Source organism: Pundamilia nyererei, unplaced genomic scaffold (assembly GCF_000239375.1).
Source record: "Pundamilia nyererei isolate P.nyererei 1_Seehausen unplaced genomic scaffold, PunNye1.0 scaffold00139, whole genome shotgun sequence".
Taxonomy (NCBI): Eukaryota; Metazoa; Chordata; class Actinopteri; order Cichliformes; family Cichlidae; genus Pundamilia; species Pundamilia nyererei.
Window position 1 is genome coordinate 293,368 of NW_005187540.1, and position 26,850 is coordinate 320,217.

Genomic DNA, 26,850 nt, shown 5'->3' on the forward strand with positions numbered 1-26,850 from the left:
CGTTATTAAAAAGTCGTTATTTGACTTCCTGAGTTTGTAAAATGAATAAAATCTGCTATTCGGTTTTTAAGTGATGACGTGATGAGTCCTGCTTCCAGGCCCGAAGTAGTCTGCATTTAATAAGGCTTTTGTGTTTTTAATATGTTTTAATGCTTTGTATCTTGTTCTATTTAATCTCAACAAGCCCCTAAAAACAGTCAGTGATTGCTGTCGGCCTCTTTCGGTTTTATTACCGCTAATCGTTTTAAAGCTCAGTTTTAAACCTCACGATGTAACTCCAGCAGCAGTATATGAATGACTAACCTCGTATTGTGGATGGATTATCTCAGTTGTTCTCCTGACTGAAGTTTGGTCCGTTTACAGCATCCTGCCATGCGATTACATTTGTCCCTAACCATCAAGTTAACTTTTATCAAGTGGAAAAAAGTTAGCGTTCATCCTCCAGCTTCACTGTGTTTATGCTAACATAGCTGTGTTGCTAGCGGCCACGTAGCACATCATTATATACCAGCTAGCCCAACTTCAGTAACCCTACAAACGTCACTGCTGTTTAGTTTCCTGTCTTCATTTATGTTGGAAGTGATAGCAGAGCTGTACGTTTGAATGCTTCATAAATCTCTCAGTCAGAACATGCTACATCATGTTTAGGTGGAAGCTAGCGACCTAACTTCCTGCTAACTTCTAACTCTGTTAAATGTAATAAATTTGGTTTTCATGGATGTTAAACGTAATTGTTTCACCTGGTAAAGCAGCAACGCTGATCATTTTATTAAAGATGAAAGAATTTAGAAGTTTTTCAACTCTCAGTAATGCTACAGTGATCATTTGACTTTGGGACCTGCAGCAGAGTTTGGGCCCAGACATGGCTAATGACGTCAGACTTAAAGACCTGATTGTAAGGAAACAAGAAGGAAATGAGCCTGTGACTTTCTGCCCCAAAAGTGTCAGTGCTGGACTCATGCAGACACAGATAATCCAGAGTACATCACGGTCAGGCCGACACAGGTCATACTACTAGGGTTCAGGTCATACTAACTAAAGGTGCAGGTAAATATTAATAAATAACAATCATAATAAAGCAGAGGCTCGTTAGCGACCTGCTGACCTGTTGTCCTTAAAGTGAGTGTGGAGCTGCAGGTGCAGTGTGTGGATTCAGACATTAGGCTGTGATACTGACCTTTGCCCTGCTTTCTGCCTGCAGACTCTAAAAGTGGAAGCAGAGCTGGAAACATGAGTGGCTGAGTCAGAAGCTGTCACGCTGATCCTCAGCCAATCACACACCACCGCTGACACACACACACACACACACACACACACACACACACTGGTTTTCATATCTTAGTGAGGACATCCCATTGACATAATGCTTTCCCTAGCTGCTTACCCTCACCATCAAAAATGAATGCCTAACCCAACTGTAACCCTGACACTAAAACCACATTTTGAGCCTCAAAATTACCTTCAAACCCGCAGGGACAGACATGATGTCCCCATAAGGGCTGTTGGTCCCCACAAGTATAGTGGCATGCCAATTCTCTGTCCTCACAAAAATGTCTAAACGTGTACACACACACACACACTGCAGTGAGTCAGTGGTTTCTAAAAACGCCCTTGTCCAGCGTGTCCTCATCTTTCCAGGAAAAACAGGAAGTTAAAAATACAGATGCACCTGTGCTGCTCAGAAATGCATCTGTGCGACCTCTTACCCACTTCAGTACACACACACACACGCACACATTTGTGGTCCTCTGTGTCAGGTATCTCTGGATGTTATGTGTGGACTGTTTTTTCTTGTTTATTTGACATGTTTCAGTCACGTGTTCATTTCTCCTGCCAGCAGGGGGCAGTTCAATTCAATTTAAGTGATATAGCACCGCCACAAGAACAGCCGGCTCAAGGAGCTTTATACTGTCAGGCAAAGACTACAGTGTTACACAGAAACTCCATTTAGACGACCTCGTGTGTGAGCAAGCACTTTGGTGACAGTGGGAAGGAAAAACTCCCTTTTAACAGGAAGAAACCTCCAGCAGAACCAGGCTCAGGGACTGGCTGGGGTGAGGAGAGCTGCACTAACAGTGCTGTTATGAAGTAAACCTGAACATGTTTAAATCACAGAGCAGGAAGTGCCCCTCTCACCGTGTTTAACAACATCAAACAGGAAGTGGAGAACCCGAAACATTTAAACACAACTTATTTTTCCTCTAAGCTCCTCCTCCTCATCATCATTAAAGGAGAACACTTTCAGAAAGTATTTTAATTCTGAAAGAAACAAAATTCAAAGTTCATCTGACAGCCCTGCTCTGTACTTTATTATGGCGAGCCAACACTATTTTACTTTGGCGGGGCACTGCACTTTGCCATTGAGGCTGTTTTTTCAGTTTTTGTACTCATCTTCATTTCATGAAACTGTAGCAATATTTAGTTTCTACAACAAAAAGAAAATGAATAAAAGTCAACATTCTTCATGATCGCTTTATTTTTGCTGTTTGGGAACAAACTGAAAACACCCAAACATTTTCAACTCATGTATCACATAAAAAAAATAAAAAATAGGCTCTTATTTACAAAATCTTACACACAGGTAACTTCCTGTTACTACAGTAAATAATGCAACAACAAGTATCTAAAAAAAACAAACATTTTCTCTGTTTTCACTGACAGGAAACAGCTGAATCAGAGGGGAATGGCTGTCAGGTCAGATCTCGAGGCAGAGCTGAGGCTCCGCCCTCAACCTGTGTCCTGGTGGAGAGACGGGGCGTTGGACCGTTTAAAGGGGACGCTGTCCTCAGAAGATGGGAACCACCTGAGAGGAGTTCTCAGAGTTCTGATCTACCTGAAGAAGAGAAAGAAAAACGAATGAATGACATCATCAGGACAGGATTAGCTGACAGCAGACCGCCAAACGACCCCGTGATGTCCAAAGTGCTGCTGCTGTCGCTGAGATCACACTAAGTTAAACTGGCGCGCTCACCTCACTGTATACGGGGGGAGGGGGGCAGTGAAGTTCAGGCACTCTCATTATGAGCCCACCCTCCTCCTCCTCGTCCTCGGTGCCATCGTAGTCGTGGAGCAGCGGCGTGCGGGGGCCGTCCACCCTGAGGTCGCGGTGGATGTTGCTGTAGCTGGGTGGAGCCGAGGGGAAGGAGGTCCAGCTGGAGCCGGCCTGGCTACACATGCTGCTCGTCCGGCTGCCCACGCCGCTGAACGGGATCGTTCCGATGACCAGCGGCAGCTCCAGAGTCAGCTTCTCGCTGCCGGGGATGTGCAGGTAGATCTGAGGGGGTGGGGCTACAAGTTAAGCCTGCATCATTCCATTTTACTCATTTTACTTCTGATCTTATGACAACATTAGTGGTCTCTCACCATGAGAGCGTAGTCCACCTGGATGATGTCACAGCCAAGCAGAGAGGGCTTCAGTTTGGGCACCTTGATGGTCCTGCCCTGCCACATGTCGCACATCCCAGAAATTATGTGGTTTCCTCGCACCGCCGACAGCTTCTGACGCAACACCTGCACACAGGAAACCGCACAGGTCACACTTCCTGTCCCATGGCACTCACGTCTGAAAGTAAAGGTTAGGGCGTCACCTTGGTGCGTCCGTCCACGGCATACGAGTGTTTGGCGATGATGGCAGCCTTCGGCACCACAATGCGGGAGCACGTGTTCTCGAACTTGGCGTTGACGAAGATGTCCTCGCCCTCGCAGAAGCCCTTCCTGTCGATTTGAGCGCTAATGGACACCTGGCCATCAGGGATGAACATGCAGGTGACTTTCTTCTGAGTGGAGGCTGCCACCGGCGCCTGAGGGGAGGGGGAGGAGTTAATGAGCAGCACAGGTGACATCTCACAGCAGAGCTGTGCTGCATGGCCTTATGCAAGGATTATTCTGAACTGCACAGTTCAGAATAATCCTTCTTTACTGATACTGAGCCCCTCTTACTTTGAGCTCCACCCCCTTTAAGACTACTATCCTCTGACTGGCTACCCCTCACTGACAACAGATGGGTAGGGTTCTAGCCCTCTCTATGACATCACAGAGCTCAGAGAGTAGAAAAGCCTGTAACAAACTGAGCGTTTCTCCGTGTCTGATATGAACATCTAACAGTAGAACAGGAAGTCAGCGGCAGGAGATGTGCATTAACCAGAATCTACTTCCTGTCTGAAGTTTGATTCCCGGGCGTTTCGTACCAGCAGGTCGGCTCGGTTCACGTCCAGCGGCTCCTCCACCTCAAATTCCTTCTCACACTGCAGGGCATGCTCGGACGGGCGGCGCAGCTCGGCCCGCACGTAATACCGCACCGAGCCCAACTTCCCTCTGAAGGACGACACCAGGCACCTGAAAGCAGAGCAGTGGCGTTCAGCAGCATGATCAACACGCCATCAGAAAGCAGCGGCGGGACTGGAAACTCACCCGGGTGGCGGCAGCTCGAAGCCGAACTGGAAGCTGAAGGTTTTACCAGCAGGAAGCAGGAAGCAGCCGTCAGAGTCTGAGACACAGGAAATAAGTAATGAGCAACTTCCTGTTTCACATTAAAGCTCAATTCTCTGACTGCAGAAAATGGAGCTTTTACTTCTTGGGAGTAAAAAGAGCGACTTCCTCCGTTTCTTTTTGTTTTTATCCTGTCTGGGGTTGTGTCCAAATTCATGGGCTGCATCCTGCTGAGGACCCGGCCTTCGCAGTCTACGTGGGCCGGGTCCTCAGAAGGTCGGGTAGGCCGGAAGTAAACGGCTTTGAAATTGGACGGTCTCGCCTTCTGATCTGCGTCACCGCTGTCTCGGTGGAGTTTAATAAACTCGGCCGTCTGCTTCTTGCTATCTAAAATATAACAGGACACTGGAGTAAACTCTCGACCGTCTCACACTTCTGTTTAATCAGTTTTCTGTTTGACGTTTATTCAGCTGTGTGAAAACCAAGGAGGAACCCACCCGATGGATTAATAAAGTTTTATTTAATCTAATAATCTAATAACTTTGATCTCAGCCAAATCGATTTACTCACGAACAAACAAAACACTGAAAAAAGCCCAACAATAACATTTTTAGGTTGTCTAAGTGACTTATATATTACATTTAACCCGAGTAGCGAAAGTCCGCAGTGATCTGAACATGATGTGCCGGGAGTTGTGCCGTTCTCTGCGGCTTCAGTGACCCTCGCTCCCGGCTAGCTGTCGAGCTGGTGGGTAACAGACGTCTCTGAAAACGTCGAAGCACTTTCGCAAATATGTGGTGTCTTGATAAACCGAGAAAATATATGTCTACATACCCACATTCTCGCCTGAAAATATGTTAAAAGTTTATTTTGTGACCCAGAAAGATTAATAAGAGTAATTTTAAAACTTAGTAGTGGCCGCCATTGCCGGAAACTGGAGTTTGGCTGGGCCGCGCTACGAATTCTGGGATATGGTGGGCCACGAAGGACACACCCGACCCATCCTTCAAATTCGGGGAAAAGGAGGACGCATTTGTCGGCTGCATTCGGAGGAGTCGACGAATTTGGACAGCCTTCAGCGCATCGCTGTGACATAATCGGTCTACAAACCCGTCCTCAGGAGGATGCAGCCCATGAATTTGGACACGACCTGGGTCTCACATCCTGCAGTTCCTCTGGAGTCCAGCAGAGACAGTAGTGAGCCAGACCTGCAGACTCCTATGTTAAAATGAACATGTTTACAGCGTGAAGCAGACACTGCTCTGGTCCCTGAAGACAATCTCCTCCTTCATTCGTGGGTTTTTATAAGTACAATTAAAGTTTGCATTACATCAGTCAATCACTGAGAGACTGCAGGAAATCCTAAAATCATGCAGATTCAGATTCTTCCGCGTGTTTCTCTAACTGATCTGGATAATAAAGTTTTTTTTATGTGAGCTTTGAATCGATACCTGTATTGATTAACTAATTCCTGTACTGTCTGATCTCGGAGCTTCACCTGGGCTAAGCGCCTCCTCCAGCCGCACATCCTCGTCGTACTTCAGGTACTCCACCTCCTGGCTCCTCCCGCGCTTCTTGCGGGGCTGGACGCGCGCGCAGCCGGCGGCGGTGACGCGGAGGCCGTCCACCCTGCAGGGCTGCTCGGCCTCCAGCTGCACGGAGCCGGACAGCTTGTCCCCGCTGCTATAGAAGGCGCGGCCGGGTTCGGAAAACACCACCCGGAACAGCCGCAGCCTGCTGGCCGGGGACAGAACCATGACGACGGCCGAAACGGACCGGAAGTCAAGGGGTCAGTGTCACGGAGCAACGGTGAAATGTCCGGTTAGTGCAGAAACCGCCACCGAGGCGCGAAAACAAAATGAAATAAGGGTTTAATGAACCAGGGCAGCTGCTAAATTAGAGAACTGGAAGTGCCACCGGGCCAGGCTGTCGGTACCGTCTGTGATTCTTTCTGTAAACAACCCCGGCCCGTTTTATACCGCAGGAGGGGCTGGGGTCCCGCTACCCTCCGAGCAGCACGTGCGGACAGCGTGAACTCGCCAAGCCTCTGCTACAGGGAACTCTGTGATTGGCCGGCCCAGAACGTCAGCCAATCGGAGCGCGAAGTGGACGCGTGAACAGTGCGTGAAATGGACTGTGGGCGGGGCGTCAAGCTGGCGGGCCATAAATGAGAGAGAGCGCCCAAAGAGCGGAGTCATCAGAGTGAGAATAGAAACCTTCAGTAAACAGCTCGTATACACAGGCAGCGATACCTCCATCCACAGCTTACACCCATCACTATGCCTGGGTGGAGGTCAGGGCTGGACTGGGACAAAAAAATCGGCCTGGGCATTTTGACTAGAGACCGGCCCACCAGGTATTATAGGAAAAACCATAAAGCCTTTGAATGAAAACAAACGCTGTTGTCACAGTGATGGACGCTGTCTTGTTGGTATATATGTATCAGTCTCATAAACTTAAATCTACACCATCCTCCCTATTCTGGTATTCTAAACAGTACCCGAAAGTAGACTGCTTGGTCGAGTTAACCTGAACTATCTACAACACATGGTGAAAACCTGAAATTAAGACAGAGGAGACTAGAGGTGAGACATGATCATTACTGATTACTGATGACAGATTTAGATATATTTTCATAAACCATTCATTTTCCACATCAATAAACAGCATGGCAGGGCAAAATATTCTTTCTAACATGGCAACCTTTACAAAGTGAAAGGAGAAAGAATAAAACTTAATTGACTTTTTGATGGCATTTTACACACAGCACTGGTACAGTATCTAGAAAATGTGGGAAATACTGGCATCATATACAGTACTTCTGAAGAAATTATGATGGGACCCTAAAAAAATTACTATGTACAATAACCCTAAACAAAACATATTAATGCCCTACCTGGCCCCCTGGCAACACTTTGCTAGACCCGCCCCTGCAGTTACCAGCTGTCAGCTACTTAGAAAAGGATCCTGGTGTTATTAGTCTCTCAGAAACAGTTCATAACTTCCCTACACAGAATAACTCCAGCTTTGTGTCTTTTTCATTCTAGCTGAAGTCCGGGACAAACTGTGTTCCTTTTCACTTCAATACGAAACGCATAATATTTTCTCTGAATACGAGACGATTCCGTTTTTTTTACGGGACAGTTGGAAACTCTACTAACTAACCTTATAAATAAAATAAGATAAAACAAGTTCAACATCAGTAACATCATAGCACCCGCCCAGCAGTATATAAACTCCGTCATGCTAGCTAGTACGCAGTACGAGTTACTGTAACTGACTGTAAAAAGTCAGCAAAACGAAAATAAACTCCACCTAAACTTGGTTCATATCTGACCCAGATAGACTGCAGGTCATAACTTCTTACCTGAAGTTCAGTTCACCGCCTCGGGTCTCTGCTCCTCCTGCCTTTCCGTCATCCACCTGCCAGCGTGTTGCATCTGCTGGCCTCCACCACTTGCTAATGTTACTGAATCTGTGGAAGCTCCGCAATAGCCAAACAACTGAGTTATTTTTACACATCTCCCAGCATCTGGCCAATCCACCACCTTTCAGTGTGTATACCGTTACGGAAAAAAACGGAAAAAAAACAAACAAACCCATCGGCCCACCGGGCAAATGCCGATGGCCAGTCCGGCTATGGTGGAGCTGTACGCCATGGCTAGAACCAGACTGAGAGACAGCTCCATCCATCAGGCTGTCAGGATGCTGAACTCTCTCCCTGCTCTTACACACACCAACTCCAGACCTGCATCCACCTCTTCCCTCTGAACCCCCCCCAGACATAAATAAAACAAACTGAACATCCACCATCACCCTTTCACTGACTGCCCCCCCCCCCCCCACACACACACACACGAACTCTTGCCCACAGTCACTATGGTTGTGTTGGACACTGTTGTTTATGAAAGACTGCATTGTGTTGTATATTAGACTTTATTTTTTAATCTTTATATTGTTTTACTGTAACACTGAGGGCTGTGTGTGTTTGACTCCACCCACACATACCTATACACTACACCACCACCAGCTCACACCCATCACCATCCAGCTACAGCTGATCACCACCTACAGGAAACCTGAGAGCTGACACACAGCCGGAGCCGGTGCACGGCTCACATAAAAGGTACTTTCACACTTTTATAACTGTCCATGTACGGTCTCACATGTGCATGGGGTGGTGCTCTTTTTGTGTTTTGCCGAATGCTCTTCCAGTTTGTGAGATCACATCCAATCAAAATCCTCAAATTTTACTCATTAAAGCTCAGCCCTCACAGACAGTTTGTTATGATTACCTGTCGGTCACAGAGGCCACGCCCCTATTTACAGTGGCTTGCAAAAGTATTTGGCCCCCTTGAACTTTCCCACATTTTGCAGTTATTTATTTGTAAAACATGTTTGGAATCATGTCTGATTTTCGTTCCACTCCTCACGTGTTTGTGTTGGTCTTTCACGTGGAATTCCAATAACATTGATTCATGTTTGTGGCTGTAATGTGACAAAATGTGGGAAAGTTGAAAGGGGCCGAATACTTTTGCAAGCCACTGTATGTAAACAGTTGAGTTCTGGTGCAGGTGAAACAGCCCACACTGCTTACATAACAGAACACTGGAGTAAACTCTCGACCATCTCATACTTCTGTTTAATCAGTTTTCTTTTTGATGTTTATTCAGCTGTGTGAGAACTATAACTTTAATCTCAGCCAAACCGATTTACTCACAAACAAATCAGACACTGAAAAAAGCCAAACAATGACATTTATAAGTATCTAATTGACTTATATATCATGTTTGACCTGAGTAGCCAAAGACCACGGTGGGGTTGAAAACGATGTGCGGGGAGTTTGTCTCCCAAAACGTCGGAGCACTTTTGCAAATATGTGAAATCGTGATAAGCCGAGCAGATATTTGAAGTTCACGCAGCTACATTTTTGCCTGAAAGTATGTTTTGTGACACAGAGTAATATTAAAAGTAGCTGCTGCCATTGTTGGAAACTGGAATATGAATATGAATTCTGGGATAATATAGGCCACAAAGGATACACCCGACCCATCCTTCAAATCTGGGAAAAGGGGAACGCATTTGGAGCAGCTTTTGAATTTGGACAGGCTTCATCGCGTCGCTGTGACGTAATCGGGCTACAAATGCGGCCTCAGGAGGATGCAGCCCATGAACTTGGACACCCCCAATGTCATAGTTTTTCCAATACTGACACCTTTATGAAAGCAGCAGTGTGCGTGCTACTGTGATTTTCACTTTTCACAATAATGATTTAACACAACACCTTTGAGCTTTTATTTTGAAATTGTGCGTTTTGGAAAGCTGAACGTAGAGCACTTGGAGACGAGCACAGGCTGTAAAAAACAGACGAGAGTGATCACGGAAAGGTTTGGACGTGTGAGAGAAAAGATGTAAATCACAGTCACAGCAGGGCGCTCTGACACAGTTCAGTGGGCTGAACTCACGTTGGTGTTGATACTGTTGATGTTTGGATTGAGCTGTTCCCTGCAGGCCATTCAGAAAGAAGAATACAGGTCACCTGACAATCATTTCAGCCAGTAAGCACTCGCGTTTACACTGTGTGGAAAATGAATAATTCTGTGAACTCAAAACTAAAAAGAAAAACTAAATAATTGTCCTGTCCACAGCTGTCAACATTACCTCGTCAAGCCTAAGAGCCCGCTGCTGACCCTGAAACGGCGGTGAGGTCGCAAACCGTGAGTCAGCGTCACGCATTTTCAGGTAGACGGGACCTCATGAAACAAACAAGACGAGTCAGGCTGCTTGATCCATGCTTTATTACAGGAAGTGAAACACAGTCAGCAACCAGTCAGCAACTTTCCGCAGTGAAGCTCCACTCACGTGTTTCACATGGACATGAAAACCAAAACCGATTCTATCACCTGGATTACAGAGCCCGATTAGCCCCACCCCCCACACGTCCATAGATCTGAGGCTCAGACAGAAACGTGACGGCGCGATGTGTCGGGTGTCTCGCTCTCACCGCCGTCTTAAATACGCCAATAAATAAACAGTAAGTTAGCGTTTGTTCAAGTTTAGAGGAAAGAAGCAGCAGAGTTCCCGTTAGCATGTTCGTCCTCTCTGAGTCCGAACGCCACCAGCACACAGACGTACAGCAGTCTGCTCATATGTACACGCCACAGGTCAAAGGTCAGCAGGCTTCCTGACCCTGTGGCCTCCTGGGTCCCTCCAGTGTGACGTGTGAGAGGGTCATCTGTTCAGCTTCTCATCAAACCTGCAGAGAGACAGGAAGTGGATTCATGAACCGCGCCAACATCAGCAGGCCTTAACGTCTCTGTGAGTGTCTTCGTCTTCTCTCAGTCTTCCTCACGGCACAGATCACGTGACATTTCTGCAATCGTTTCTCAATAAAAGGCTCAATGCAAACTGATGGAGGGCTTTTAATTTGGAAATTATACAGGAAGTATGACTCAGTAAAATAGGAGTTAGTCAAACAGAAGGAATAAGAAAAGGCTGTTATCACCAGCTGTTAAGGTGAATAGGGGTCAAAGGTCAGTATGGGTTAGGTCTAAAACATACAGAAGTAGCAGCTAACCCAGCTGCCACTGTTAGCCTTTTTGTGAGGTGTTATAAGCATTTTCTTGCATTTTGTTTTTAATCTGTGTGTTCAATCGATCATCAAAGTTATCTTAGAGCCAGATTAGAGTTACAATGGAGTCCAAGCCAAAGTGGAGTCAGAGCGGAGTCAGAGTGGAGTCAGAGCAGAGTCAGAGTGGAGTTGGAGTGGAGTCAGAGTCAGAGTGGAGTCAGAGTCAGAGTGGAGTCAGAGCAGAGTTAGAGCGGAGTCAGAGTGGAGTCAGAGGGGAGTCAGAGTGGAGTCAGAGTGGAGTCAGAGTGGAGTTAGAGTGGAGTCAGACTGGAGTTAGAGTGGAGTCAGAGTGGAGTCAGAGTGACTCCGCTCTAACTCTGCTCTGACTCCACTCTGACTCCACTCTGACTCCCCTCTGACTCCACTCTGACTCCGCTCTAACTCTGCTCTGACTCCAGAGTCAGAGTGGAGTCAGAGTGGAGTTAGAGGGGAGTCAGAGTGGAGTCAGAGTGGAGTCAGACTGGAGTTAGAGTGGAGTCAGACTGGAGTCAGAGTGGAGTCAGAGTCAGAGTGGAGTTGGAGTGGAGTCAGAGTCAGAGTGGAGTCAGAGCAGAGTTAGAGCGGAGTCAGAGTGGAGTCAGAGTCAGAGTGGAGTCAGACTGGAGTCAGAGTGGAGTTGGAGTGGAGTCAGAGTCAGAGTGGAGTTGGAGTGGAGTCAGAGTCAGAGTGGAGTCAGACTGGAGTCAGAGTGGAGTCAGAGTCAGAGTGGAGTCAGACTGGAGTCAGACTGGAGTCAGAGGGCCTTACTGGCGGATGGCGTCGGGGATCTGCAGCTGGTCTGTGGGGATGAGCTCGGACAGCTGCTGCAGACTCTGAATGAAGCGGATCTTCCTGCTGAACTTATCGCTGTGGAGAACAGGGTCAAAGGTCACAGGTGAGACAGACCAACTACATCAAGCTAACACAACACATCAGGACCTGGGATAGTTTAACCTGTAAGATTTCTCACTGAGATTTATCTGTGTAATGACCAGATCCACCACAGGAGGCCGCTCTAACCGAGGGGGAAGACTTGGGGTCCTGTTCTAAAGCTCAGGTCTGAGCTTTAGAATGTGTTTCTGCTGCAACATCCAACATCTGCATAACATCAAACACTCTTTAAGACACTGAGATGGCGCCTTGTGCTGACCGATGTTTCCATCAGGCGGTGCAGTTCTGTGAGGTTCTGGTTTCACCAGCGTGCACCACAGACTCTTGGAAGAATTCTTCAAGATCGAAAGAATTACGAAGATTGGCGATGTGTTAATCGTCAGCAACAGACATGACAGCCGTTTAATCTAACGCCAGTAAATTATTGGGTCTTAAATGTTATGTAGACATCTGCCACCAGGTGGTGCATCGTCGTTGGGAAAACCTGCTCATCTCCATCTATTATTACTTTATTACATTAATATAACAGGAGGTTCAGTAAAAACGTCCTTCAAGGAGCTGCTCTTTACTTTCTTACTCTGAGTAACTGTCAGAGCCTGTACTTTTTCACTTAAGTTTAAATCCATACTTGAACTTTTACTGCAGTATTTTTTAACACTAGTATATGTACTTCATATTGATGTCGTCAAAGAACAGCATCGTGGTCCGTAAAGCCCAACAGCGACTCTACTTCCTCCTCAAACTGAGGAGAGCGAGAGCAGAGAAAGGATCGTGGGTGCTTCTCTGCCCTCACTCCAGGACATCTACTCTCTCCCTGCTCTGTCGACCCCGGCCCCCAAAACTCTGAACCACCGCCCTTCACTGACTCCCACACTCCCACTTTCCCAAAAACACTCAGACTGTGTTGGACACTGTTGTGTGTATAAGACTTTTATCTTTTATGTTGTTTAGTGTAACACTGAGGACTGTGGGAGCCCTGCAGTTTCACTGTGTATGATCTGTACATGTGCTTTTGACAATAACTCTTCTCTACTTAAACACTGAATGTCTGGACTTTTGCCACCTCTGATCATGAATGTGATAAATATTTTAAAATGCCTTTGTTGTTAGTTTTTGACATTTTCCATGAAATTGAACTAAACTTCTGAGCATTTCTTACTTTTACACTAGTCTGTTAGTCTAATTTCTTTCCCTCATCCCAAGTAAAGACTCATTAGATGCTGCACCGTGAACGTGCACACAGTGATTTATCCAGTGAGCTGCACTTTGACTCCATACAGAGTCAAAGTGCAGCTCACTGACAGAGGCCCTGCTAGATTTCAGCTTCTTGGTACTTCACTGCCACCTTCTGGTGGTAGGAATGCACTGCAGCCAACCAGGGTCCAGAAAAACCAAATGTACATTGTGTGTGTGTGTGTGTGTGTGTGTGTGTGTGTGTGTGTGTGTGTGTGTGTGTGCGCGCGCTGACCTGATAAAAGGTTTGACCAGCGTGATGAGAGCTTTGATGTACCAGGCGGGATGGACGACCAGCAGCCCCTTCAGGTCCTTCTTCAGCCTGCGGAGACATGAGGACAGTGAACCCCCATGTCCTTGTGCGCTAAACACACTTCAAAGGCCACCGTGACCATCAGCTGGTCGCGGTAACGCCATTACGTATGACAGACGAGTTAAAGAGCTGCACGGTGCTGCTGTGGTTGTAAGCGTGCACAGCTGTGATGAGGAGGAGGAAGAAGATGACCTCCAAAGAGCTGGAAACATGGCTGAATCCCCGACATCATCTCCCAACAGCAAAGGCAACTGATGATTACATCATGACCACACAGAGCAGCGCTCCAATCAGAGCGTCTCTTACACAGCGAGCGTGATCAATCAGATTAAAGACGTCATGACGGAGTCTGACCCGACGTCAGCACCATCACCTGCTGTCGTTGAGCCACAGCCAGCTATTAGCTTTTATTAGCAGAAGGTGACATGGCGAGAGGCGGGGGGTGTTGAACCCCCACTGCTGCCATCTTGGATTGCAGAGTTGGTGGGTTGGTTGTTTCCAAACAGGAAGTCTGACTCGAGTGGATGCTCCAAATAGGATCTCGGTGCTGCACGCCACGCAGCGTGTGAAAATCAGGTCGTGACCCTGACACTGCAAATGGATGAATAGAGGGGTCATTTTTGTTGTGGCTGTGATGGGGGCGGAGCTCTCCGTTGGCGCTCTTGCCTATGGTTAGCGTAACGCGCCTTGTTTTCACCTTAGCTCGTCTCACATTCAGAATATCCCGTCTTCCTCCTCTCACCCACACCGGTCGCGGCTGATGGCCACCCCTGAGCCTGGTACTGCTGGAGGTTACTTCCTGTCGCCAAAGTGCCTTCTCATAGGGGGTCACATGATTGTTAGGTGCCCCGATGCGACTGTTCGTGCTACATAAATAAAGCAAAATTGCAGGTAGTTGAACTGAAAGATCATCTCGCCGCATGGTCCACAGGTCGGAGCAGACACAGCGAGCAGTTATGAGAAGCTCTACTCGTCTACGGGGTCACAGTTACTGAAGGAACAGGAAGTAAAGAAGCTCCACCCCTCAGGGCGGTGCTGAGAGGGGATGCTGTACCTCCTGTCGATGGACGTGTAGCACTGGTGAAGCCATTTGATGGAGGGCAGCTTATTTCTGGGAGCCATGGCGCACAGGTAGACTAGCAGGTAATTCTCTGAGACCATCAGGTCCAGCGTCCCCACAATGTACCTGCAGGGGAAGACAGGTGATAAAGGAGGCGTGGCTCACACCTGCTAGCATTTGACCACAATTTCTGCGCCCAAACTCACCTGAACAGGTTTTCCATGACATACTCGTAGTTTTCCACTGTGTTCTCCGGCAGGTAACAAGAAGTGAAGAGGATGATGGCGTTCATCCCGTCTCCAAAGTAGCCTGTCAACCAACCACAGGCAGAGCTGTCACGGTGCAATTTCAAATACAACACAGTGTTAGCTCCATGGCACCTGCAGGTGTGTTACAGGTGAGTGTGTGTGGCGCTCCTGCAGGTGTAATATCAGTGTATCATCTTATTTGTGTTACAGGTGTTTTTCAGGTGTGTGTGAGACCTGGAAGCTCCTGCAGGTGTATTACAGGTAGTTTGGTGGGTGTGTGACCTCTGACCTCCATGCGACAGGACCTGCAGGTACGGCTCCAGGACGCTCATGTTGACATGGTATTCGTGTCCTGAGATGCAGAACCGCCTCCAGCGCCGCCCTCTGCTGTCCACCTGATCCAGCTCCATCAGACCTTCGGACTGCTCCATCGGATTTCTGGCCACACCCACAGCTCCACCTCTGCCCATCCGAGGAAGGTCGTCTGTGAGACAGAGGTCAGAGGTCAGCTGCTTTTCTCTCAGTTACATTACTTCCCATCTGCGTGCACATCTCACCATCCCACTCCAGGTCGTGCATGCTGTCCGGCAGTGTTCCTGTCTCGCTGTCCGATGGCGTCTCCAGAGCTTCCAGGTTGATGTCAAGCGACGGTGTGTCGTCTGGTGTCCCTGACAGCGCGGCTGCAGAGAAGCTGTTCCGATCGTTCGAGTCACGGCGGTTCAGCGTGAGACTCAGAGACGGTGCCACCAGACGCTTCTTAGCTCCGCCTCCAGTGAGGCTGGTGACCAGAGCTAAAGAACAGAGGACAGAGTGAACACTGATTGATTTTTGGAAGATTGTTGTCATTGATTTTGATCACCTTTGATTGGTGACTTTGAGCTTTGTCAGAATCAGAATACTTTACTGAGCCATAGAGGAAATGATGTTGGTTACAGCGCTCCAGTACCAACAGCAACAAAGACAATACAGGAAATAAACAATAGCACAATATATACAATATTTACATATATATAAGCCACTTACTCAACAGTGTTGAGTAAGTTACTTTAAATTAGTAACTTAGTTACATTACTAGTTACTTCCATCAAAAGTAACTCAGTTACTTGAAGTTACTCGTTACTTTCAAAGTAACTAGTTAGTAGGGAAAGTAACTTTGGTTTTACTCAGACTTCTCTTGTTAATGTGTTGCTTCCGTAACTTTGCCAGTCTTCTAGCTTGCTTACTTGCCACAGTGCACTGTGCCACCGACCAATACAAAGGAAAAGATAATGTGCATATTTCCACGAGAGAAATCTCACGCCTGCACCATCGTTGACTGCTGCCATGATTCTAGCCTACGTCACAGAGTCATGTGCGCTTTTTACATCCAACACAAAAACTGCAGTCGTGGTGCTTTCGATTGTACTCAGAACTCTGAAATTCTGCCTTCTGAATAGGAAGATGTAGGTAACACCAGACTGCAGATGAGCTGCATACAGGGCTGGACTGGGACAGAAAATTGTTTCTCCATCACCTGTTCAGCTCTGATGATTCAGTAAGGACATCTCCTGGTTTCATCTTCATGTTTCCCTCTCACCACATATCCAAACCGACATCATGACCAGCAGCTTTACAGCTGTGGCTCCAGCAAACATCAGCTGATACTAGAAATTAATATTAAATAAACTCCACCTAAACTTGGTTCATATCTGACCCAGATGGACTGCAGGTCATAACTTCTAACCTGAAGTTCAGTTCACCTGACACTCTCGGACCAGCGGCCGCTTCGGGTCTCTCCTCTTGCCTCCCTTTTCCTTCATCCACCTGCTGCCTCCACCACTTGCTTATGTTACTGAATCTGTGGAAGCTCCGCGATGCCACCACACGAAGTAACGAGTAACGAGCCTATCTAAATCCCAGTAACGACTAACGCGTTCCTGATTTTGGCATAACTAGTTACCGTGCTCGTTACCACAATAATAACGTAGTTACTGTAACGCGTTACTTAATAACGCGTTAGTCCCAACACTGCTTACTAATAAATATCTGAATAAGAAAGAAGAGCATGAGCAAAGAGGGTGTAGCAATAGCAGTATACAGTGTGTTGGGTGGATGAGTTGTACAGGGAGATGGCCACAGGCAGGAATGCATTCCTGGGTCGTTCAGTGGTGCTTTTTGGTAATCTCAGTCTATGACTGAGCGTGCTCTTGTGGGAGGAATTATCCAACACTGTCTTTATCCTGGACAACGTATGCCTCTCCATCACAACCTTAAGAGAGTCCAGCTACATCCCCACAACATTGCTGGCCTTGCAGATCAGTTCGTTGAGTCTGTTAGCATCAGCAACCCTCAATCTGCTCCCCCAGCATGCAACAGCGTAGAGGATAGCACTGGCCACAACAGACTCGTAGCTTCAACTTTAGCTTACAAAAATTGGTTTTCACCTGATTCTCCTGCTGGACTTTCTGTGTCATCCTCTGGAAGTGGTCTGAAGCAGCAAGCCCAGCAACGCCAGCCAGGTAAACATGTGAAACAAAGAGGTGAGAAGATATTCACCACACACATTAGCTTTAGTTTGCATTTATTCACAGCTATTAGCTTCTGTTAGCACATATTAGCATTAGCCTTTATTAAAGCTACATTCGCCTCTTACCATATGTTACTATTAGCCTCTGTTAGCACAAATTAACATCCTCCATAAGGATCTATTTATCTTTATTAGCCTCTGTTAGCATGACCTCTGACCTGGGGAAGCCATCATCCTGCCACTCCTCCCTCAGCTCCATGTCCTGGATGTTGGCGGGGCTTGAGGGCCCTGGAGCAGACCTGGAAGAGCAAAGAAAAACCGAAAATGGGACCCAATTCAGATTCTCTTCTCTGATTGGCTGATTGTTCTTCTGCAGGTATTTTGACGTTTTTTTGTGGTTCTATTATTTAAAGTTAAATAAAGACCAATAAATAAGTTTGTTTGATCGGACATTCATGACTCACACACACACACACCTTGGTCTGACCTCCTGTGACGTTCGTTTGGAGGTTTGTAAACTATTTATAGCTCCAGGGTTTCCGTCCAATCACAGATCTGACCTGCAGGCAGTTAAGCCTCCTGGTGATTAAAATCAGATCAAACCCGTCTGACTGCTCTGACTATCTCACACACACCTGAACAGGTGAACAAGGGAGGGGCTTCATTGTTCCTCTGTTTGCTGTGAAGCTGACACACCTGATCTCCAGCTACAGTAACTGAACAGGTGTGTGCAGTGGGTGGTCCTCTGCAGGTGAGGAGTGTTTTCACTGCGGTACCTTCAGGGTCAGCTCGCAAAAATATCAGAACTCTGATGAGCCTCCACAAAAACAAAGAGGAGAGATGAAGGAGTCTGTAAAGCTTCCTTGGAGTCACTCCTGGTGAGGAACAGCTGTGGATGGATACATGAAAGTTCAGATGAAATCCTGGTAAAGATTAAAGCTCTTCACAAAGGATCTCAGCCAATCAGAGGGCTCCTCAGGTGAGAACATGTGAGAAGAAGGAGGACGAGTTTAAGACGATGAAGACTGATGTTTGCAGATCGTATAATCTGCTCAGTTCTTTGTCTCCAGCCTTAAAGATTCGTAAAGTCTTGGCGGCTGCCCCTGGTGGTGCGTGCAGATACTGCAGGTGAACTGCAGGGGGTGGAGCCAATCATTATTACATCATCACCTTTGATTCTGAGCTCGTCCCAGCAGATGGCACACTTGGCTCAGGCTGTTGATTTACAGCCAGATTTTCTAAAAAAAGCCAAAATGGTGTGTGAGCGCAGTCCTCAGGTGTGTTATCAGACGCACCTCCGTGGGCAGTAAGGTTAGGCCAGGAACATAAGATGCTTTGTTTCGGCACGGGTTATTAAAATGCGTGTTGTGAACGTTAAATATTCTCCCCTAATGTCCTCGGCTCTGCATGTGTTACAACGGCCTCACCTGCGCAGGTGAAGCTGCAGGTGCAGAGTGCGAGGCGTGAACCTCAGAGCGATGTTCAGTCCGTTTCTTCATCAGCTCAAACACAGTTCACATTACTGGCAGTTTGTTTGGTGACGTTCACTCAGCACCTGCTCCACAGATCAGCTGTTTGCAGGAGCATGATGGGAAATTGCAAAAACTCAACGTGTGACACAAACTAGCGCATGACACGCAGGCGTGACCGGACGCCTCACCTGCAGAGCTTCACGGACTGAGTTAGGAGCTCAGAGAGTGTTTTCAGGGACTCGGGAGGATTAGAGGCCTCCTCTGGTCTTTGACTCTGAGCTCAGATCCAGGAAAAGGCGTCAGCTTCCTGTCCGAGGACCAGAACCCGATCAGGACCCGACCAGGAGCCAATCAGAAACTGCAGACTAATCAGTGAAGTCATCAGCAAGGAAGAGATCGGCGATGAGGCTCAGGACCTGGACCGGGAGACCCCATAGCAAGCAGGAAGTCAACGGATATCACTTCCTGCTGATCAACAGCCCAGATCATCAGGCGGTGAACATATCACAGAGACCCCTTCACTGACCGTCAGCAGCAGAAGCAGTTTGAATTGAACTTCCTCTTTTTACTGAGCAGGAAATGCGCACGCACACACGCACAAATACACACACACACTCTCACACAGCGTTTGAGCTGTAAATATTTACCTGTCCTCACCGTGCCCGTCTGTATGCTCAGTGGGGGAGCTCATGATGTCACTCTGATGTCACGGCGTGCTCTGACCAGCGTGTGGGACCCACTGGATGTCTGAGTGTGGTGTCCTCCTTCCTCTCCTCTCCCTCGCACAGAGGGAGTTCCCACTCTCACTCTATGGGGCTCGCTCGCTCTCTCTCTCTGCCTGACAGGTTTGTCTGCATTTCACCACAGAGCCGCCACCTGATTGGCCACGCTCACCTGCTCCTTGCACACAGGTGAGGTGGCAGATCAGCTTCAGCCTGCTTCATTAAAAATCCACCAATCAGATGCTGAAGCTATTTAAAGCAGGAGGAAGTGCAGAGTGTCCGCAGGGTCCTAGTGCCTGTGATAGCAGCTTAAATTCAGTTAAATGCTTTAAAAAGACTTTTATTTTGGAAGTCAGGAGGCATGAATGACATATATTTAGGAATCAACACAAGAAATCCAGAGATAAAGGAGAAAATTTTACAACCATAATTAGAAATAACATTTCCACTTCAAACACCCAAGTTAATAAATCGACTCACTACAATAAATACATCGAGTCCAACGGGGGAAGGTCAGAAGGAAGGCGAGTGTTTCAGAGGGGAAACCACAAGTCTGAGCAGATGTTCCAGATGTTTACAGAGTTGTACCCCAAACTTTATCCTGATGACTCATGATGAAACATTGTAAATAAAAAACCCAAAAACCTTTCTTCTGCAAACTTCCTGTTGCTGCAAGCTTCTTCCCTCTGTTTCACAATAAAAGTCTTTCCCTTCTCAGTGCAATTATTGTGAAACATGATTTATTCACAGCTGGTTTCCTGACAGTTGGCTGCAGTTCTTTTTCTCTTTAATAAAACACCCAAAACCAACAGCCTACGGAGGCCCAACAGTGCCAAATCTGTCAGAAATTCACATCTTCAGAAAACCCCCAAAAAAACAAACAGATTCAAACAAGCATGAAGGTCCGCTATGACGGCACACCTCAGCTGGATGCAACATGTGATCACAAGCTCAGGTACGAGCCAGTGTTGTGTCTGAACACGCTGTTAGCAGCAAAGTCTGTATATTTTTTTATATATTTTATTTTATTGTTTACTCCATTTAATTTGTAAAATATGCACACGCACACACACGTAGAAAAATATTTAGTATACACATCCAGAAATGCATATACTATTATATATTGTACATATATTTATTAGTTTCAGATGTAGCCATTCTTATATTTTGCTTGTTTTACGTTATTGTATTTTTGCACACCTCTGTTGCTTGTGAAGCTCGCACGCAAGAATTTCACTCACATGTGCTGTACCAATGTACCTGCACATGTGATGTGACAATAAAAGTGATTTGATTTGAGTCTGTGAGAAATGGCACAGATAACAGTCTGACATAAAACTTTAAGTTTGCACCAAAGAGGCGATTCCCAAAGAGCTGAAACGGCACAAGTGTGAGGCCTGAAAACTCTGCAGCAGACCAGAGAGACAATCAGCCGATCGTCTGCTGCTCAGCCTCACAGGAGGAAACGCCGATGAAAGTCAGAGGAACGGGACTGATAGAGCGATGGAGCCACATCATGGTCAGCGTGTGCGAGGAGCTCCAACACAGCGTCAGCAGCCCCCTGTGAGACGGAGGCTCCGTCACGGCTGCAGCTCAGTCTGTGATGTTACAGATCTTTGATAAACATTTGAATTCTGAACCATCACATGTGTTTTGTATGTTTTAATAAACATACTCATAGAGAATATAAAGAAATGAGGGTGGCTCATGACTTTTGCACAGTGTGCTTTCATCCACGCAGGACTGCAGAGAACTTTATTGTGTCAGACCGATCCAACAGCACCACCTGCTGGCTGGAGGCCTCAGTCACAGCTGCGCCCAGTTTTTTCTGAGCACGAGGCGTGCAGCGGGGGCGGACCTTCATGCCTGCTGTCGGCGGGTTTCCAGACTCGGATTCTTTTGATCATTTTGGATTTTATTAGAGAAACAGGAACACGGATTCATGCTCGTGTTCAACAACACCTGCTAAAAAAACCAAAAAAAACCCAAAAAACAACAACCCATAAAACGTTGGTGCTTCATCGCTGTCTTCCTCTGACAGGTCAGTCAGTCCTGTTGACCATCTGGCTGAACTTCTCCTCCAGGGCTTGGGAGGTGATGCGAGGCAGACCGTTGTCCAGAGGGGAGCCCTCCACCAGGCTGTTCATCGGTGTGGGCGGGACCTGAGACAGCTCGTCCTTCCTGTCTCCCGGGAAACCATACCCATCCCACGTCGTCAGGAAGTCTTTCATGATGGGGAGGAGCTTCTTCCGAGACGCCAGTGAGTTTCCTGGAGACATAGGGTGATGAAGTCACCATCAGTCCTGAGGCCACCCCCCCCCCCCAGAGACACACCCTACAGAGCATAGCTAACGAGGCAGCAGAACATCAAGCATCACCTGTGCACACCTGCAAGATGTGTCTGATTACAGGAGTGTTACCTTGATGATAGGCTGAGATGTGAGAGTGGGGGCTGCTGAGTGGACTCAGGTTGAGGGCGGGGCTTTGGGCTTGTTCCAGGTACTGGCTCACCTGAGGAGGGAGGACACCTGAGCCGTCACGCAGAAGGAACAGCAGACTAAAGAAGGGGGAGGAGAGTGTACCTGTTCCCTGCAGGTGGTGCTGTGGCTGAACACAGCAAGTTCTCTGATTGGCTCTTTGCTCTCAGTGAAGAAGATTGTCATCAGCAGCAGCAAATCATATCCGTACTTCTGACAGAAACCTGAAAGCTCCGCCTCCAAGTCCTCCCTCTGCAGGAACTCCTGACACACACACACACACACACACACACACACCAGTATGTCTCGTCAGGTGTTCTGCAGCTCTGATGCTATCTGGTGGCAGACTGGTGTCACTGCAGCTTATTAGTATGACTGTAGTACAGTGTGCAGTACTGACCTGCAGTGAGATGTAGAGAACAGAAACGGAGAGATTCAAACTTCCTGAAACAGCTTTCATGTCCTTCAACAACATCTCCTCTGTGTTCAGACCTGCAAACAAAGTACTGCGTCAAATACTCCAATAAAAAAATATTACACCAAGTACAGTAAAACTGCAATACTAAAACAATGCTCCATTGAATTCTTTAATAAAAACTATAAAGGAAAAAGTACAAATCTGCAGTGTATCCACACCTGAAGAGTAACAAACACAGGTGAGTCCAGACTTTGTTCCACCTGTGTTCTCAGTTATGACTGACTTCTCAGAAACTGACCTGAGACATCCAACTTGGCTCTGTGCAACTCCTGGAAGAGAGCGCCCCTCGGTGGCAGAGCAGGGAATAGGTTCTCCAGCGCTGCAGCATACTGACTGTCTTTGGGAGTGACTTTACCTGCAGCAGGTGACATGTCCACGCAGTCCACCACGATGGCAGCTGCAGACCAACACAGACAACCCACCAATCAGTCAACGGCACACTTCAGACACACAAGATTTACTCAATTCAGGTTTATTTATACAGGTAGACCCGACAATAATACATAAAGAGAAAACTCAACAGGCAAGCACTTTGGCGACAGTTGGAAGGAAAAACTCCCTTTTAACAGGAAGAAACCTCCAGCAGAAGGAAGCTCTGCCTCCCATTCTACTTTTAAATACTCTAGGAACAACAAGTAGGCCTGCAGAGCGAGAGCGAAGTGCTCTAATAGGCTGATATGGTACTACAAGGTCATTAAGATAAGATGGGGCCTGATTATTTAAGACCTTGTATGTGAGGAGCAGGATTTTGAATTCTGGATTTAACAGGAAGCCAAAACAGGAGAAATCTGCTCTCTTTCTAGTCCCTGTCAGGACTCTTGCTGCAGCATTTTGGATCAGCTGAAGGCTTTTCAGGGAGTTTTTAGGACTTCCTGATAATAATGAATTACAGTCGTCCAGCCTGGAAGTAATAAATGCATGAACTAGTTTTTCAGCGTCACTCTGAGACAGGATATTTCTAACTTTAGAGATGTTGCACAAATGGAAGAACGCAGTCTTACATATTTGTTTAATATGTGCATTGAAGGACATGTCCTGGTCAAAAATGACTCCAAGGTTCCTCACAGCGTTACTGGAGGCCAAGGTAATGCCATCCAGAGTAAGAATCTGCTTAGATACCATATTTCTAAGATTTTCAGGGCCGAGTACAATAACCTCAGTTTGATCTGAATTAAGAAGCAGAAAGTTAGCGGCCATCCAGGTCTTTATGTCTTTAAGACATTCCTGCAGTTTAACTCATTGGTGTGTGTTATCTGGCTTCATGGACAGATAGAGCTGGGTGTCATCTGCATAGCAGTGTAAATGTATGCTATGTCTTCTAATGATGCTGCCTAAGGGAAGCATGTATAATGTAAACAGAATTGGTCCTAGCACTGAACCCTGTGGAACTCCATAATTAACCTCAGTGTGTGAAGAGGACTCTCCATTTACATGCACAAACTGGAGTCTATTAGATAGATATGATACAAACCACTGCAGTGCAGTACCTGTAATACCTACAGCATGTTCTAATCGCTCTAATAGGATATTATGGTCGACAGTATCGAACGCTGCACTGAGGTCTAGCAGGACAAGCACAGAGATGAGTCCACTGTCAGAGGCCATAAGAAGATCATTTGTAACCTTCACTAAAGCTGTTTCTGTGCTGTGATGAGCTCTGAAACCTGACTGAAACTCTTCAAATAAACCATTCATGTATTCGATAACCTTCGAACGCTCAATAACACCAGGTGTGTACCGTAAAGCAGGTGAGCAAGCTGCAGGTCCAGGATCTCTGGAGCTCTTTGAATGATGCGCTCTGTCACCAAGGTAGCGCAGGATCCCACTGTTTCCGCAGTAACAGGACAGGTGGGGGAGGGTTCCCTCTCTAGATGGTGGTGGTCGATCACCTCTGCAACCGCCTCCTCTAGGTCGCTGTCTGAACTGCAGCAGAGACAGGATGTTAAGACAGGTGTGATCACCACTCAGGTGTGCAAGGTCATCTGTGAGGTGTTACCTGGGCAGCACGTTGTGGTCGACCAACGTGAGCCGCAGGCGGCCGGCCCGCTGCAGTGCTCGCAGGTCCAGCTGGTCCCTGAAGACGAGGAGGTCCAGAGACAGAGCGGCTTGGCGCAGCAGGAAGACGCTGTCCGAGCGCAGCCGCAGCTCCGATTGACGGATGTTCAGCAGCGGCAGAACGAGCATCTCGCCGGGTGCAGTCTGACAGGGAGAGAGAGACTTCAGGTAACCAAAGTGGGTTAAAACGTCTTGATGCATCTCAATCATTCAGGTAAGTAAATCTCCAAAAGTTGATTCTGTTCATGTGGACGTAGCGTTTTGTGGGAGAAACGTTTCGTCACTCATCCAGGTGACGTCTTCAGTCTCAGCTGACTGCAGGTTTCAATCTTATAAACAGGACATTTACATAATGACTGAAACAGCCCACTGAGGGAACAACGGGCTGGGAGGTCAGTTCCTTAATCTTAATTATGCAAATTCTCATGACCATTGATCAAAGACCATGAGTACCATTCACAGAGAGTTGGGGAATGGCTGCAATCACAGCATTGTAAGATGGCAAAAGATGTACCCTTAGGCCCCTCCTCCATTCAGAGATGGTCTTTGAGAATGGCCAATGGTCATGAGAATTTGCATAATTAAGATTAAGGAACTGACCTCCCAGCCCGTTGTTCCCTCAGTGGGCTGTTTCAGTCATTATGTAAATGTCCTGTTTATAAGATTGAAACCTGCAGTCAGCTGAGACTGAAGACGTCACCTGGATGGGTGACAAAACGTTTCTCCCACAAAAAGCTACGTCCAGATGAACAGAATCAACTTTTGGAGATTCGGGTAACCAGTTCATTACCTGTACTGGCAGCTGATTGGACTGTGGCTTACCTTAGACAGGAAGTAGGCATAGGCCAGGGCAGATACCATGGAGTCAATGTCGCAAGCTTCATTTCCCAGGACAACATGGAACCCAGGGCCGACCTGGTCCGAGCTCAACTGGGGAACAAAGAACAGAGCTCCTAACATACTGATACAACCCGGCACCACCTGGCACCACCTGATAAAACCCGGCACCACCAGAATCCCCTGGAAGCATCTGGTATAACCTGAAACCACCAAAAATCATTTGAAACCACCTGGGACTACTATCCCTAAATGCAGACATATTTAACGTCCACAGTCTCGTAACGTCTGCTCTGAGACTGCAGGTCCTCTGTGCTTGGGTTAATGCTGGCTTTAACATGGAGGGGCTTCTTGTTTCTGCTGTAGTAAAAACATTTACTGTTAAACTGCAGTAATGTGTTGAAATGCCCCGCCCCTCCCCGTGCCTGGGTCTGCTGGAGGTTTCTTCCTGTTAAAGGGGCGTTTTTCCTCTCCACTGTCGCCAAAGCGCTTGCTCAGAGGGTCACATGATTGTTGGGGTTTTCTCCATTTTCTTTGTATTATTGTAGCGTCTAGCTTACAGTACATCAGTGTATTAATAAAACTGCATTCAATTTGGACAGAACAGGCGAGTTATAGAAACATGCCCCTCCTTACTGCTGCCTCTGCTGGACACCAGAAGAACTGCAGCTGTGGTGATCCTGACAGGTGTGTCTCACCTGACCTCACGGCTGACTGTCTCACTCACACCCACAGCTGCGTTTCCGGTCGTTGACGTGTGCAGCTCCACAGACTCGTGCAAACTATGTAGTGCTCGGACCTTGTCACATGATGTAAACAGTGCCAGTCATTCTGCAGCAGCGCGAGCTAACAGGCTAACCCGTGTGTGTGTGTGTGTGTGTTACCTTCACGGCCCGCTGGCAGCTCGTCAGAAACTCCTCCATCTGCTCCGTTAGCTGTTAGCTGCTAACAAACGGTCGGCTGTCTGTGACTCGCTTTCACCTGATAAATGTACGCGAGACAGAAACGCGCGGTGGGCGTGGCTTGTCAGGACCCGTGTACGGATCGCCTTTGAACCAAAACACTAAAACTTCGCGTCCCGTTTGCAGGGACCACGTGACCAGTTTCTTACTGATGATTACGTGCCTTTTTTTTTTTACTTTTGCCTTTGTAATAGGCCTTTTTCTAGGTGTGACCAAAAAGCAGGTAAAACTGTGTCAGTAACCATGGTAACAGTCTCAGTGACCCTCACTTGCAGCAGGTGTTTGTGACGTATTTGATGTATGAAGCTAGAATTTCACAGTAATCGTGATGAAGGTTCAAACTGGAGGCGTGGGGCAGAGCGTGCGCTGAAGCTCGTTGGTCCCTGTGCTGGGAAATCTACGGCCCGCGGCCCTGAAGCGGGCCTGTATTTCCACCTACAGTGATGAAACCAATGCATCATCGGCTGCCGTCCTTCATCTGTGTCTTTATCGCAGCATGACGGTTCAGACAGGAAGTGAAAGAGTGAACCCGAAATGCGAGGTCTCCACAGAAACGTG

At 47.3% G+C, this 26,850-nt stretch overlaps 4 protein-coding genes and 1 long non-coding RNA gene across 5 annotated transcripts in view; 1 reads left to right on the plus strand and 4 right to left on the minus strand.

The window, feature by feature from the left end:
* The window catches only part of LOC102208445 (hereditary hemochromatosis protein homolog), a gene marked incomplete at its 3' end in the record, with an annotated part of 5,243 nt that extends 3,760 nt beyond the window's left edge, over nt 1-1,483 (minus strand). Inside the window, exon 1 of the mRNA XM_013913597.1 lies at nt 1,460-1,483. Within this exon, the coding sequence (XP_013769051.1) occupies nt 1,460-1,483 (24 nt within the window). The remainder of the gene's footprint in view (nt 1-1,459) is intronic.
* Nucleotides 1,484-2,458: 975 nt separating this feature from the next.
* On the minus strand, nt 2,459-6,766 carry LOC102207340 (thioredoxin-interacting protein-like). Its single transcript, XM_005744091.2, has 7 exons — nt 5,927-6,766; nt 4,411-4,486; nt 4,188-4,335; nt 3,588-3,800; nt 3,364-3,510; nt 2,972-3,274; nt 2,459-2,833 (listed from the first exon to the last, which is right to left on the minus strand). Exons 1-7 carry the CDS (start codon nt 6,183-6,185, stop codon nt 2,786-2,788), a joined length of 1,194 nt encoding a protein of 397 aa, XP_005744148.1. The 5' UTR covers nt 6,186-6,766; the 3' UTR covers nt 2,459-2,785.
* Nucleotides 6,767-10,203: 3,437 nt separating this feature from the next.
* Nucleotides 10,204-19,719, minus strand: bnipl (BCL2 interacting protein like). Its single transcript, XM_005744092.1, has 10 exons — nt 19,409-19,719; nt 17,508-17,588; nt 17,207-17,250; nt 15,341-15,574; nt 15,073-15,267; nt 14,742-14,844; nt 14,530-14,661; nt 13,398-13,484; nt 11,807-11,905; nt 10,204-10,684 (listed from the first exon to the last, which is right to left on the minus strand). Exons 1-10 carry the CDS (start codon nt 19,450-19,452, stop codon nt 10,660-10,662), a joined length of 1,044 nt encoding a protein of 347 aa, XP_005744149.1. The 5' UTR covers nt 19,453-19,719; the 3' UTR covers nt 10,204-10,659.
* LOC102207630 (uncharacterized) lies at nt 11,874-13,027 on the plus strand. Its single transcript, XR_312017.2, has 2 exons — nt 11,874-11,933; nt 12,034-13,027. It is a non-coding gene; the product is annotated as an uncharacterized LOC102207630 (long non-coding RNA).
* A 1,537-nt stretch (nt 19,720-21,256) lies between the features above and the next one.
* Nucleotides 21,257-26,367, minus strand: prune (prune exopolyphosphatase). The gene is made up of 9 exons (XM_005744093.1): nt 26,215-26,367; nt 25,316-25,423; nt 24,435-24,637; nt 24,177-24,361; nt 22,677-22,835; nt 22,361-22,452; nt 22,066-22,224; nt 21,904-21,994; nt 21,257-21,752 (listed from the first exon to the last, which is right to left on the minus strand). The coding sequence occupies exons 1-9, from the start codon at nt 26,251-26,253 to the stop codon at nt 21,526-21,528; spliced, it is 1,263 nt and encodes a 420-aa protein (XP_005744150.1). The 5' UTR covers nt 26,254-26,367; the 3' UTR covers nt 21,257-21,525.
* Between the last annotated feature and the right edge of the window lie 483 nt (nt 26,368-26,850).

Excerpts from the sequence above, each read along its gene's own strand:
- LOC102207340 (XM_005744091.2), bottom strand. The coding sequence starts at position 6,185 with ATGGTTCTGTCCCCGGCCAGCAGGCTGCGGCTGTTCCGGGTGGTGTTT. Across the intron at positions 3,275-3,363 it reads AGGTGGACTACGCTCTCATG|ATCTACCTGCACATCCCCGG; the intron begins GTGAGAGACCAC and ends CCACCCCCTCAG. Across the intron at positions 2,834-2,971 it reads CTCCCCCCGTATACAGTGAG|GTAGATCAGAACTCTGAGAA; the intron begins GTGAGCGCGCCA and ends TCTCTTCTTCAG.
- bnipl (XM_005744092.1), bottom strand. The coding sequence starts at position 19,452 with ATGAGCTCCCCCACTGAGCATACAGACGGGCACGGTGAGGACAG. Across the intron at positions 17,251-17,507 it reads CAGGATGATGGCTTCCCCAG|ACCACTTCCAGAGGATGACA; the intron begins GTCAGAGGTCAT and ends TTGCTGCTTCAG. Across the intron at positions 14,662-14,741 it reads GTCATGGAAAACCTGTTCAG|GTACATTGTGGGGACGCTGG; the intron begins GTGAGTTTGGGC and ends CTTCCCCTGCAG.
- prune (XM_005744093.1), bottom strand. The coding sequence starts at position 26,253 with ATGGAGGAGTTTCTGACGAGCTGCCAGCGGGCCGTGAAG. Across the intron at positions 24,638-25,315 it reads ATGCCTACTTCCTGTCTAAG|ACTGCACCCGGCGAGATGCT; the intron begins GTAAGCCACAGT and ends TCTCCCTGTCAG. Across the intron at positions 22,453-22,676 it reads AGCCAAGTTGGATGTCTCAG|GTCTGAACACAGAGGAGATG; the intron begins GTCAGTTTCTGA and ends CTTTGTTTGCAG.